Source organism: Ustilaginoidea virens, chromosome 4 (assembly GCF_000687475.1).
Source record: "Ustilaginoidea virens chromosome 4, complete sequence".
Taxonomy (NCBI): Eukaryota; Fungi; Ascomycota; class Sordariomycetes; order Hypocreales; family Clavicipitaceae; genus Ustilaginoidea; species Ustilaginoidea virens.
The window spans coordinates 4725173-4737677 of NC_057319.1; the positions used below are offsets into that span (position 1 = coordinate 4725173).

At 58.5% G+C, this 12505-nt stretch overlaps 5 protein-coding genes across 5 annotated transcripts; all 5 read right to left on the minus strand.

Moving 5' to 3' along the window:
• Positions 1-51: 51 nt before the first annotated feature.
• On the minus strand, positions 52-322 carry UV8b_05743 (uncharacterized protein; the record flags this gene model as incomplete). The annotated part of the gene is made up of 2 exons (XM_043143240.1): positions 52-63; positions 122-322. The coding sequence occupies 2 exons, from the start codon at positions 320-322 to the stop codon at positions 52-54; spliced, it is 213 nt and encodes a 70-aa protein (XP_042999173.1).
• Positions 323-837: 515 nt separating this feature from the next.
• On the minus strand, positions 838-1711 carry UV8b_05744 (uncharacterized protein; the record flags this gene model as incomplete). Its single annotated transcript, XM_043143241.1, has 3 exons — positions 838-1020; positions 1385-1578; positions 1636-1711. The coding sequence occupies 3 exons, from the start codon at positions 1709-1711 to the stop codon at positions 838-840; spliced, it is 453 nt and encodes a 150-aa protein (XP_042999174.1).
• A 3431-nt stretch (positions 1712-5142) lies between these two features.
• UV8b_05745 (uncharacterized protein) lies at positions 5143-6594 on the minus strand (the record flags this gene model as incomplete). Its single annotated transcript, XM_043143242.1, has 1 exon — positions 5143-6594. The coding sequence occupies one exon, from the start codon at positions 6592-6594 to the stop codon at positions 5143-5145; it is 1452 nt and encodes a 483-aa protein (XP_042999175.1).
• A 510-nt stretch (positions 6595-7104) lies between these two features.
• UV8b_05746 (uncharacterized protein) lies at positions 7105-10582 on the minus strand (the record flags this gene model as incomplete). The annotated part of the gene is made up of 4 exons (XM_043143243.1): positions 7105-7309; positions 7390-10239; positions 10321-10506; positions 10566-10582. 4 exons carry the CDS (start codon positions 10580-10582, stop codon positions 7105-7107), a joined length of 3258 nt encoding a protein of 1085 aa, XP_042999176.1.
• A 519-nt stretch (positions 10583-11101) lies between these two features.
• Positions 11102-12223, minus strand: UV8b_05747 (uncharacterized protein; the record flags this gene model as incomplete). Its single annotated transcript, XM_043143244.1, has 2 exons — positions 11102-11817; positions 11890-12223. 2 exons carry the CDS (start codon positions 12221-12223, stop codon positions 11102-11104), a joined length of 1050 nt encoding a protein of 349 aa, XP_042999177.1.
• Positions 12224-12505: the final 282 nt, after the last annotated feature.

Here is a 12505-nt window from a genome sequence, read left to right on the forward strand (position 1 = left end):
GTATTTTTGTGTTTGCATAGTGCATGCGTGGTTGTCTTTGTTTGTCAGATTTTATATTATATTCTACAGCCATTGCATTAGCCATCGGCTCGACCACTTTAGGGTTGTCCTGGCCACTTACCTGTCTATTGCTATGAATATTTAACAGCTCCGATGCCTTGTATTGTGGCGATTCTCCGCGCCTGGGGCGGGCGGTGGCGACTTGCGACTCGAGGTGGCAGAGGAAATCCAGGTCCAGGGGCACTATATCGCCTCTGGCTATGCCAGTCTGTCGCTGCTTCTTAGGGGCCTTGTATACGGACTGGATGGGATATCCCTGCATTACTATCGATGCGGGCCAGAGCACCGGACGTGCCAGGGTCGGCGCGGATGATATTGACCATCATCCGATGGTGGCGTGCCGCAAGCGACGGCGTCTTAGGCGCCCATCGCGATGTTGCCAGGCCGGACTCGGCGTACATGGGCGCTTTGCCCTTGGCCTCTTGCGCACCATCGGCCGCATCATCGAGTCCCTTATTGGGAGGCGGTAGGGCAGATGCCCTTGTCTCGCCAGCCGCTTGTGCCTCGCAGGCCTCCTGCTGTTAGCATATCGCGGTAGTAACTGCAGGGAAGGGACCGCCTTACATCATCACATCCCGGACGGGGTGCTGGGCTAAATTTGGCCACCTGGAGCTGCTCTCGCTGGAAAACAAACTCCCTGGCTGAGTTTAAAGATAAAACCACTCCGGCCCTTGCTGAGCGGAAGATGCAAAAGTTGTTCTTTAGTGCAGATGGTATACTATCACTAAAGGTAAACTCCCACCCAACTATCCTGCCTATAGCAAGTACTGGGTGGGGTCACACTTGCCACAGACGTATGCCGTTGTCGTAATACTGTCGCAATACCGCCTTTATGGAGTCATCAAGCGGGAAGTCGTTATGCAGGATGCCGACGATACGGCCTTTCTCCTTGGCCGCTAGCCTATCCCCGGTGTCGCTATTGCCGGGCAATCGCTCGGAGTGAGGATCGTAATCACTGCTCTAAAGCTTGGTAAGGCTCTGGCGGTCAATTGCAGCAAGGATAGAGTCCGCAAGCTGGACTCCATCAATCGGTATATACTCAAAGAGAAAGTATGCGAAGCCGATAATATCCCTATTGCCGGATATAATCAAGATGCCGGTGATCTAGACGCCATATTCGCGCTTAATAAGACTAAGACAGCGATTATAGCTCTTCTGGAAGTTTCAGGCAATATACGCCTTATCGAGTATAAGAAGCTTAAATGTGTATGATGCGGAAACCTCATCCCGCCACTCATAGTTGATAAGGTTGCCATTAGGGTCCTCACCGCTCTCCTTGGTGATCGCGCGAATCTTACGGTGGCCAAGTTCTATCTTGACTTACAGCCCTCTGAGCCCGGTTGCTGCGGCTAATGCGGCCGCCACGCTGGCTATGCTGGCTGTTTCGTAAGCCCGCCGTTTTTAGCCCGCTGTCTTGAGGCGATTCACCTGTATATATGTGCAAATTCGTTCGCGTAGTGCGTACGTGCGTCGTCGCTGGAGTGTGATAATGAGGCTCGGCTGTCGCGGCTGTGACATCTATAGATATTGCGTTAGCTATTGTTTCGGCCACTTTGGCGTGTTCTGGCCACTAACCTGTCTGCTGATGCGATTTTATTGCTACTGTCTCCGAGATATTGTATAGGTGTTGTGTCTGCGTGTAAAGGTGCATATGTGTGCAAACGTGGTGATAATAGTAGGGGTGGTGATGACGATAGTATTTTCAGAAGGATTTGCATATCGAGGACTGCTGAATATAAAGACAACCACCTCAGGGGAACAAATGAAGAAGTAGATGAAAAAGAAAAGGATAAACTAAACGGATAGTAAATGCATGCTCCTTAGTATGTACCGATTGCAGCTGTGCGCCGCTATGACTATTATACACGGCCTAGATATTGTTAGTTAGAGGGGAAAAAAAGGAAAAGGAAAAAGGCCGCCTTACTATTCTGGTAATTGGTGGTAGGAGAAGGCATATGTGAGGAACTCGGCAGCATCCTATATACGCGGGAGGCGCTGCTCGTTAATTGGTCTGCCTTGCTTATAGTCTATCGCCGCATCTATATAGATAAATTGTTCTTCAGGGGTTGCCTGTCTAATCATCGCACGCAGCTTATTATCGTAATGTCTAATAAAGCTAAGGAAAAATATCGCTTCTAACTTAAAATCTTCGGTGTAAATCGTTAAGCAGGCAAGCCAGCTGGAGCTTGAGCACCTGGACGGTTATATCGGTCGACGGCATAGCCACTAGGTATGCCAGCTCGACCTTGAAGCCAAACTCGTATATCAGCATTCTTATAATATCGCCAGCCTCGCCCGTTAGAGCCGGGCGTAGCATCGGCTCGTCGGCTCGTCGTCCCGGTCGACCGGCATTATAATACCCATCTGCTCAAGAGTGGCAAACCGATCAGCCATTATGCCCGCTAGAGACCTAGTCATTGCCACACTGCGCCACGCAGGCTATGCTGGCTGTTTCGTAAGCCCGCCGTCTTTGGCCCGCTTGTCTTGAGGCGATTTACCTATTTGTATATGCAAATTCGTTTGCATGCTGCGTATATATATCGTCGCTAGAGTATGATATTATGGCTCGGCTGCCGCGGCTGTGATATCTATATGTATTGCGTTAGCTATTTTTTCGGCCACTCTGGCGTGTTCTGGCCACTTACCTGTCTGATGATGCGATAAAGGTGCATATGTGTGCAAATGTAGTGATGGCAGTGGTGGTAGTAATGACGATAATATTTTCAGAAGGATTTGCGTGTTGAGGACTGCTAAATATAAAGACAAACCCCTCGGGGGGAAATAAATGAAGAAGTAGATGAAAAAAGAAAAGGATAGACCAAACGGATGGTAAATGCATACTCCTCAGTACGTACCGATTGCAGCTGTGAAGAATGGCAGGCAGCTGGTGTAAATCTGAGACGATAGACGGTTCGTCTCTTATGCAAGCACATCCTCTAATAAGCGGGCAGTACGTACTGATTGCAGCTATAAAGAATGACAGGCAGCTGGTATAAATCTGAGATGACAAACGGTTCGTCTCTTATGCAAGCACATCCTCTAATAAGCGGGCTCAACTAATCTCTATATAAAAATAGAAAAATAGAAAAAGATGAAATAAAAAGGTAGTGAATCATGCTCCTTGGTACGTACCGAGTGCAGGTGTGAAGTAATGGGCAGCCGGTGTGAATCTGAGATGATACTCTTGTGCAAGCGCAGCATTTAATAAGCAGAAAATCTCTTTCTTCCATCTATAGGCTCTTCCATCTATAAGCTCTTCTATCTATAAGCTCTTTCTTCTACAAGCTCATCTATCTACAACCTCGTCCATCTACAGCCTTATCTATCTACAATATCTTCTATCTACAAGTCTAACTAACTATTACTAACCCCTAATGCTATTTATTATACTACTATCAAAAGCGGCAAGGCCTCGGGAGGCCATGCGACCCAGAAGGCAGCGGATCCCCCCGCGCCGCCGGCCATAGGAGGCCACGACCATGATGCAACAGCCGATGACAACATGGCTGGAGCGCCCGCTAGTGGCGGTGGGCACGATGAGTCGGCTCCTACGGCGTTAATCATGCAGCGAGGCGGAGACGATGCACCCGCTAAAGAAGCCACCGGCACATCTGCCGAGCCGGCCAACGCCGACCCAGCCGCGGCCGAACAACCTCATGCCAGGCCCAGGGACACTATAGCAACCCCGGAGGAGATAGAGGAATACCAGAGGAGAGAGTGGCCGAAGCATAGGGAGGCCATAAGGAGGCGCCAGGAAGCCTTTCGACGTACAATCCGCAGCCAGCGGGCCCGATGCGAAAACCTAGACCTATAAATCCGCGTCAGGCTAGTATACTGCAGTCACTGAGAATCGATCACATTCTGGCCTAGGATGGCCATGCCTGAATATTGGGCGGTTGCACCCGGCTGGCGAGGAGGTTTCAATGGCTCCATATCGCGTGATATAAAGACAATTGATGGGAGAGATGGGTGCTGTTGATGAATATATACAATTTTACTAGGGCCTTTATGCTGCAGTCGCTGAGAATCGATCACATTCTGGCCTAGGATAGCCATGCCTGAATGTTGGGCGGTTACACTCGGCTGGCGAGAAGGTGTCCAAGGGCTCTATATCGCGGGACATAAAGACAATTGAAGGGAGAGACGGGTGCAGTTAATGAATATATACAGTGTTATTAGGGCCTTTCCGCAATAGATGCAAGGTATTGCTTGCGATGTAACCAAGACGCCTGCCACTATAGATTCTCATGCCTGCCGTGACGGTTATGTGCGAATGATTAGTAGAGATGCCTGCCACGAGAGACGTGTAGTTGCCACGGCCGAGATGCTAGCAGCGGATCAGACTCCCAGTTCAGCCTCACAACGTGAATCCATCCGCCACTCTGCAAGGCTGGCTGGGGAGTGCGTGGTCTCACTCCGAGACTGCTGGAGCAGTGGTGTGAAAGAATGGTTTGATGAGAAGCGGGAGCATAAAACTGCGACGACATTCCATCCCACGTCAGCTTGGCACGACTGTCCTCAACTGCGAGGCCCTCATGTTCTCAAGCGCTTATACCAGTTCGCATGGTGTTCAAAAGGCACGACCAAAGGAGTTTGGAGTCTCAACCGACGGCTAACTAGGTGCTCTGCGTCCATTGCCAAGCACTCGCCCAGCTTTACTAGCCAACTATTAAAGGTCTCCATACGGCCGCATACACTTTACATCAGGTTGAATAGAGGGCTTAAGTATGCTACCTCAGACGGACTCTATCACGCATCTAGCGAGGTCTACGTAGGAGGGCAAAAGCATACTGCCTGCAATTGCAAGAAGACGCTTGGGACGGGGGGACGGATAATGGCATTCAGCTACTGCTGCAGTACTTTTCACAAGAACGGATATGATGGCGGCATCAGTGAAGAGCAACATACGATGCTACATCCTACTCAGGGTGGAAGCTGATGCCGTTGACGTGGGATGCCAGCTGCAGGCCAAACTGCAGCAGTCGCCAGGATTACTGCCAACAGAGAGAGCATGGCAGTTGCGAGCATGAAGCCGGACCAGAATTCATTCAAACCATGGCAGTCTAGTGCAGCCGCCCACAGTCAATCCCCGGCCTCGTCGTCCATGCCGCCCCAGAGATTGTTCAAGCCCTCGGCGAGCGAAGGATGCGCCCACACGGCGTCCCGCAGAGCGGTCCACTTGGCGCCGGCAATCATGGCCATCTGGACCACGCTCATGACCTCGCCGCCCTCGAGTCCCAGGCAGGTGAAGCCCAGGACGCGCTGCGAGGGTTCGTCGACGACGGCCTTGAGCAAGCCGCGCGGCTCGTCCGTCTCGAGCGCGCGCGCCACGCGGGCCATGGGCATGCGGGCGACGCGGACGCGGGCGCCGGGAAACTTGGCGCGGGCCTCGTGCTCGTGCAGGCCGACGTGGGCCAGCTGGGGATCCGTGTAGACGACGTAGGGCAGGACGCGGTTCCCGGTGGTGAGGGGCGGCTCCCGCTGCTGGACGAGGTTGTGGCGCACGAGGCGGAAATCGTCGTACGAGACGTGGGTGAAGGCCGGCGGGCCCTTGACGTCGCCGAGCGCCCAGACGCGCGGGTTGGAGGTGCGCAGCTGCTCGTCGACGACAATGTGGCCGCGGCGGGTGGTCTGGATCGCGGCGGCGCCGAGGTTGAGCGCGTCGGTGTTGGGGACGCGCCCGGCGGCAAAGAGGACGTGCGAGGCGGCGAGGACCTTGCCGCCGCCGCTGCCGGAGAGGGACACGGAAACGGGCCGGGCGTCGTCGGCATCGGCGGCGGCGGCGATGCTGGTGGGAAACGTGTTGAGCAGGACCTCGACGCCGTCTTGCTGCATGATGGCGCGCACGGCCTCTGCCACGTCGGCGTCCTCGCGCGGAACGAGCTGGGCGCCGCGCTGGACAACGGTGACGGCGGCGCCGAGCCGGCGGAAGAGCTGGCCAAACTCGAGCCCAATGTAGCCGCCGCCCACCACCACCAGGTGCGACGGCACCACGTCCAGCTCCTGGACCGACGTCGAGTCGAGAATCGTCCCCGGGGCAAAGGACGCAGCGTCGAACCGGTCCAGCTCGGGGGTCGCAGGGCGCTCGCCCGTGCAGATGAAGATGCGGTCCGCGGTGAGGGTGGTGGGCTCGGCGCCGTCGGCGCCGGCGACGCGGACCACGTTTTCGCCCTGGAAGCAGGCGGATCCGGCGATGAGGTGCACGCCGGCGTCGCGGACTCTGCGCTCGCTGCCGGCTCGGAAGCTGGCGACCATGTCCCGCTTGCGCTGCCTGAACCTGAGCATGTCCACGTGGACGCGGTTGGCGGCCTCGTCGCCGACGTGCACGCCGTAGTCTGGCCCGCGGCGTGCCAGGTGGGCGACGCGGCCGGAGGCAATCATGGTCTTGGTGGGCGTGCAGCCCTCGTTGACGCAGCAGCCGCCAACGTGGGCGTCCTCGACGAGGGCCGTCTTCTTCCGGGCCCGGGCCAAGGCCATGCTGAGCGGCGTGCCGCCCTGGCCGGAGCCAATCACCACGGCATCGTAACGGGGCATGGTGGGAGATGAGAGGCAAGTCGTGATGAATGGAAAAAAAGAGAGAGGTGGCAGACGTGACGGCAGCGAGTTGCTTGCCCACGGGTGTGAAAGGGCAAAGTCGATGAGCTGGTGGCTTGGATGCGGGGACGGGCTGAGCTATTGATGATCTGATTATGACGGGTCTTTTTGCGTCGGGGGATGGAGTCATTCGGGCAGCCGACGTGCTCGCAAGGCATGGGAAAGCCTACAATCCTCGATTAAGCCACCGGTGGTAACGAGGCCCCCCCGTGACAGTCTGCGATGGCCAATGTGCAAGACCAACAGGCTCGTCATCTTACTTACATCGACAACCCGCCGCAGCATCAGCCCAAGACACGGCACGTGGACGACAATCCACCGGCAGCAAAGGCCGCTGCGATGGGGGCGGGGGGGGGGAGGGGGGGGGGACGTAAATTCAAAATGCAGGCACCTAAGCTGTATGTACCGCGTAATAACTCCCATCCGTGCGCCGTAAAATGAGACCCCCGTCTAATGCGACTGCTTGCCCTTCTTGACCTTCTTGCTCGAACTTTTGCCCAGTTCCGCCTCGTAAATCTCGGCCGCCGTCTGGCCGGCTTTTCGCTTGTGCGTCGACTTGACGCTGACCACGGGGTTGGCCTTGCCGTGCTTGGCCGCGTTCCTGACCTGCTTCTCGGCGTCCTGCCAGGTCGGCGCGTCGCCGTCAATCGCGTACCTTGAAAGACACCAGACGTTAGCGAAATACAAAAGGGCCGGGTATTCTTCGTTTGGTCACGGTCACCGGGGAGGCCTTACTGATCCAGGGGCAGAGAGTCTATGAGCTCCCGCTGCTTCTTCTTCAGCGCCTTCAACGCCTCGTCGCCTCCTTCTTCCAGCTCGTCCTCGAGCGACGTGGCCAAGGGCACGAAGCGGTCGTCGACAAGCTCGTCGTCGTGGGCGCCGCTGGCATCCTCCCTCGAGACGCCCGGGCCGGCCGCCGCCGCGGGGAGCTGGGCCTCGACGGACTGCGACACCAGGGCCCCAAAGTGGGCGTCGACCTTGCGCAGTATCTTGATGAACATGGCCAGCAGCTGCGACGGGGACATGGTCAGCTCCCTGGCGACCGCGTCAATGTCCTTGCGCTGCAGCCCCACGCCCAGCAGGATGCACTGCGGGAGGCCCTTGAGGCTGACGGGACCCTTGAGCTTGCCGGCAAAGTACAGCGTGGCAATGGTGGGCATCATGTCGAGGACGACGTGGTAGTCGAGCATGTTGTTGGCGTACGACCCGAGCCGCTTCAGGTCAAAGGGCGAAAAGTGCTGGTCGAGCTCGGACTTGGCCAGGGGTTCCGGCTTGGCGGCGGCGTCGAGCTCGGCGCCGGCGTTGGCGGACTCGTCGATGCTGAGGGCCGTCTTGACGTCAAAGGTGCGGAACTGGTACGAGAGCAGGGACAGGAACCGCTTGTGAAAGTCTCGGCAAAAGGCGCCCAGCCAGCTCCCGTCGCCGCCGCCGCCGTTCTCGAGAGGCCGCAGCATGACGCACGTGTGCTCGCCGGTGAGGTCGTTGGGGGTCTGCCGCAGGTAGACGGGGGAGAAGGAGGCCCGTTTCCAAAACTTGTGGAGCGGCCCGGTCAGCCCGTAGCTGACGCCCAGGTAGTCGAGGGCTTCCGGCCGCCTCTCGCGCAGCTTGGAGAACAGCGGGGGCATCTGCGCCTGGTCTCTGACGGCAATCACCTCGGACTGCAGCGACGGGGCGCCGTTGCGGGCCAGCTCGGCGTCCGTGGCTCTGCGCATGCTGCCCTCGGCAACCTGGTCGTCGTCCTCGGAGATGCTCGCGAAGCGCCCCTCGTAATAGTCCGCCAGGAGCTGCAGCGCTTTCGAGCCGTAGCCCATGGAGACAAAGTCCGGGTTGGTGGCGATGCGCACGACGCGGGCGCCCGAGAGGGAGGCAAAGTCCTCGTCCTGGAACTGCTGGCTGACGAGCCAGGGGATCAGGTCGCCGTGCGGCCTCTGGCCGCGGCTCAGGCTGTTGAGCACGCTCTGCCGGCTGATCTGGCCCTCCAGCGACACCTGGATGACGCAGAGGGGCTCGGGCAGCCTGCCGGCGGAGTCGGCGTTGGGCGGGACCAGCACGAACAGCTCGTGGGCCGGGGCGTCGCTCATGAGCTGCAGGTCGTCGGGCGAGTTCTTGTAGTGGCTGGCGACGAGGAGGGCGACCATCTGCTGCAGGAAGGCCTCCGGGACGGGGTGGTACGAGAACAGGGTGTCGCGGTTGACGGCGAGGAGCTCGCACTGGCTCGGGTCGGGGCAGCCGTGGATGGTCGTCGACTTGGACGGCGGCCTGGGCAGCGTGGCGTCCAGGCACAGCAGCTTGTTGAGCCACTTCTCGACCGAGTCGCCCCTCGCGTACCGGATGGGCTCCGACAGGGTGATTTCGCGCAGCTTCCTCGCGACCTGAAATCCGTCGCCCGAGGAGGCTGCTTTCTTGCCCCCGGCGGTGGACCGGCGGTCGCCAATGTCGGCGTCGTGGTCGTTGGTGTCCGCGGCGGAGGAGGAGGCGGGCCGAGATTGCTCCCGGAGCTGCTTGATCAGCTTCAGGGACAGCGATCGCCCGGTGCCCTCGTAGCCGTTGATGGTGGAGGCCATGAAGACGAGGTAGGGTCCCATCAGCTTCCGGACGAGGGGCAGCGGGATGGCGGCCGCCTCGTCAATGACCAGCAGCTCGGCCTGGCCCAGGACGTGGGCATCCTGCGGCCGGATGTACTGGATGGTCTGCCGGTGCTGCCTGTGGATGTTGACGCGGACAATGGCCTTGTTGAAGTCCGGGTTGGTGCTCTGGATGATGGAGTAGTCGGCGTGGTCGGCGTAGCCGAGGGAGTCGAAGCCCTTGAAGACAAACTCAAACAGCGTCTTGAGGTTTTCGGGCGACGGCGACGTGATGAAGATGTTGCTGTACCCGTGCGCGACGGCGGCCGCGACGGCGACGCCCATGGCGGCCGACTTGCCGCGGCCTCGGGCGGCCGTGAGCGTGACGGTGCTCCGCAGCGTCTTCTCCGCGACGGCCTCGGCAAACGTCAGCAGGGCCTTGGCCTGGTCCACCGTCCGGGCCAGCTTGATCAGCGACCCGACCGGCTCCCTGTCTTCGTTCTGGTCCTTGATGCCGGCCAGCTCGGCGTCGTGCTCCGTCTTGCTCTCGTCCAGGTCGGGGGGCGGCAGAGCCGTCACGTCCTTGCCGCCCGAGACGGGCAGGACGTTCATCTCGTCGTCGATGACGAGGCACGAGTCGCAGCGGCCCAGCGACAGCAGGAACCGCTCGTTGAAGCGCGCGACCACGTCGTTGTGGGCCTCGGTGCGGTACCGGGAGTGCACGTCCATCGACAGGTTGTACAGCTGCCGCAGGCTGCTCATTCCCTTGAGCAGCATGACCACCAGGCCGCCGCCCTCGACCGTCTCCATCGTCTTGGCCAGGATGTTGGGCGTCAGGGCCTCGAAATCCTGCAGGATGCACATGCCAAACGTCTGGCCCAGGATCTTGTCCGTCTCCTTGTAGTACGTGTACCTGATGTTGTGGAGGGATACAAACAGCTCAAACGGGTCGCTGTCGTTGGCCTCTCGAATGCCTCGTCTGATTTCTTTTTTGATCTTTTGCTCGCGCTTCTTGCGGTGACTTTTTTTTTTTTTTTTCCGCGTCCCCCGCGGGGAGTCAGCAACGGGTGTCCCGGACGGGACGGGACGGGACGGAACGCACCTGGTGAAGCCGAGAAGCTTCTTCTTGTAGGCCCACAGCACAGACTTGTTTTGCTTCATGTGGACGCTGGACATGATGTAGTGGAGGTGAACAATCACGTCCTTGGAGTGGTCGCCGACCACGACGAAGAAGCTCCTCTTCTTCTCCTGCACGCCATTGCTGATGAGCGCCTTGATGCGCGAGTCCCTTTGAGCGCGTCAGGAGGCAGATCCGGATGGCTTGAATGTGGAAGAGTTTGCACTTACAGCTGCTTGCGCTCCATGTTGAACTGCCCGCCGATTCAAAAGATGGGTGCCGTTGCGTGGGTTTGGCTCCGTCCAAGATGCCAAAAACTTTTTGGCGGCAGTAACCCACACCACTGGCAGGCGGTGAGCCGGGTCTCGCCACCAACCACGTGTGCTTCGCAGAGGCATCTCGCCGTGAGTCGTTTCGCGGACCATCGCGAGATGGCCTTGGCGGCGGGAAGCCACGCCGCGGTTCCGAGACGGATCAGGTGTCTTGTACCGCATGTCACCATCACCAGCAACTGGAGCACACAAACTTTCACCAGCAGTGGTGTGCAGCAGATGCATTCGCTGCCTGACAATGTCTACGACGTTTGCTAAAAGGAAGCGGGAATACAAAAAGAAAAAACAACGCAGTGCCCAGATGTCGTCTCAGACACCTCCAATGACCCACGCATCAATAACATCTCGAGGGAAAAAAAAAAAAAAAAAAAGAAAAAGAAAAAGACAAGAGACCAAATAGAGCTGCTCCACCTGGAAAGCATTCCCACACCCAATCACGTCCTGTCGAGCTTGCGGCGCAGGTTTCTCGTGCGCTTCATGAGCTTCTTGTACTTCTTCTTCTTCATCCTCAACTTTCGTTGTCGGCGGACGCTGATGGCGTGCATTTCGCGACGGCCGCGGGCGTGGTCGGCTTCCATTTGTCGCTTGGCCATGCGCTCCAGGAAGCTACGCGGCTGCTCGTCGCTGACGATGCTGGGGCTGTGCGCGACGATGCGGATCTGGCCGTCGGGCTCGGTAGACTCTTCAATGGTGAACATGGCCTTGTAGACGCGGTGGTGCGGCGCTGGCTCGGGGGCTTCTGCCTCGACAGCGGCGGCGGCGGCGGCGGCGGCGGCGGTGCCTTCTGCGTCGTCCGCCGTGGACTCGGCCACCTGCGGCAGAGGAGGCGGTCGAAAGGGCAAAAAGTCGCCCGACATGGCATCGACCTGCAGGTAGAGGCTCGAGTGGCTGCCGTCGGCGTTTCGAAGCTCAACCTTGTGCATGCCTTGGCCGATTCCTTGGTCCTCGACGCCGCCAATGGTCAGCTGCGCCACGGGACCCTCGAGCTGATCGATGGTGCTGGACAGCGTCGACATGGTATCCGACACCTTGCTGGCCCTGGTTCTGGGCGCAAAGATGGAGGCAAAGTGCTCAATCGTCACCGTCCGAGGCATCGTCTGGGTGATGGAGATGGGTCGGTGTAGCGAGAAGAAGGAGGACAAGCCGAGAGCTGGGGGGGTTGTTTGTCCGGGTTAGCCAGGGTTGACTGTCAGTTACAGAGTACGATGCGTCATCAGCTCACCTTCTTGAGATATGTAGTGGGTGCTGGGCACGCTAGGCAGCCGCTTGAACGAGGCATTCTTTCCAGAGGCATCCTTGGTCCTTCGTTTCCTCTTGTCCGCGCCAGCTTTGCCTTCGGTCCGGGAGGCCGAGGTCGTTACGGACTGGCCGGCAGGAATCTCGCTGGATCCGTTGTCCGACCGCGAGGGCTTGGAAGACGAAAGCCGGCGCTGATGGCCGGGGAAAAGGACGGGGACGGCCTGGACGGCGGCTCGAGGAGCAGAGGCGGCAAGCGACGAAGCCAGCCCCGATGACGGGACGGACGAAATGACGCGTCGGGCTGACACGGGCAACATGGCTGCCATCAGGCTAACGTCTGGAGATGAAACGCCAAGACGGGGCAGAGGGGCCCTTTAGCCGCAGCGTTGCGAGGTTGTTGACGGGGTGGTCAAGGTGGTGCCTTCAAGATCCGAAGATGAAGTCTCGTCTTGTCCGGGTCGGTAAAGGTTTGGCACGAGCTTGCGGGGCAGCCTTAGGCAGCGAGCGAGCGATGGCACCTGACTTGACCGCCCCTCCTGACCCACGCTAATTGCCGCTGCTGCTCCTGCTCAGCGGCTTCCTCTAACAGAGGTGCACAG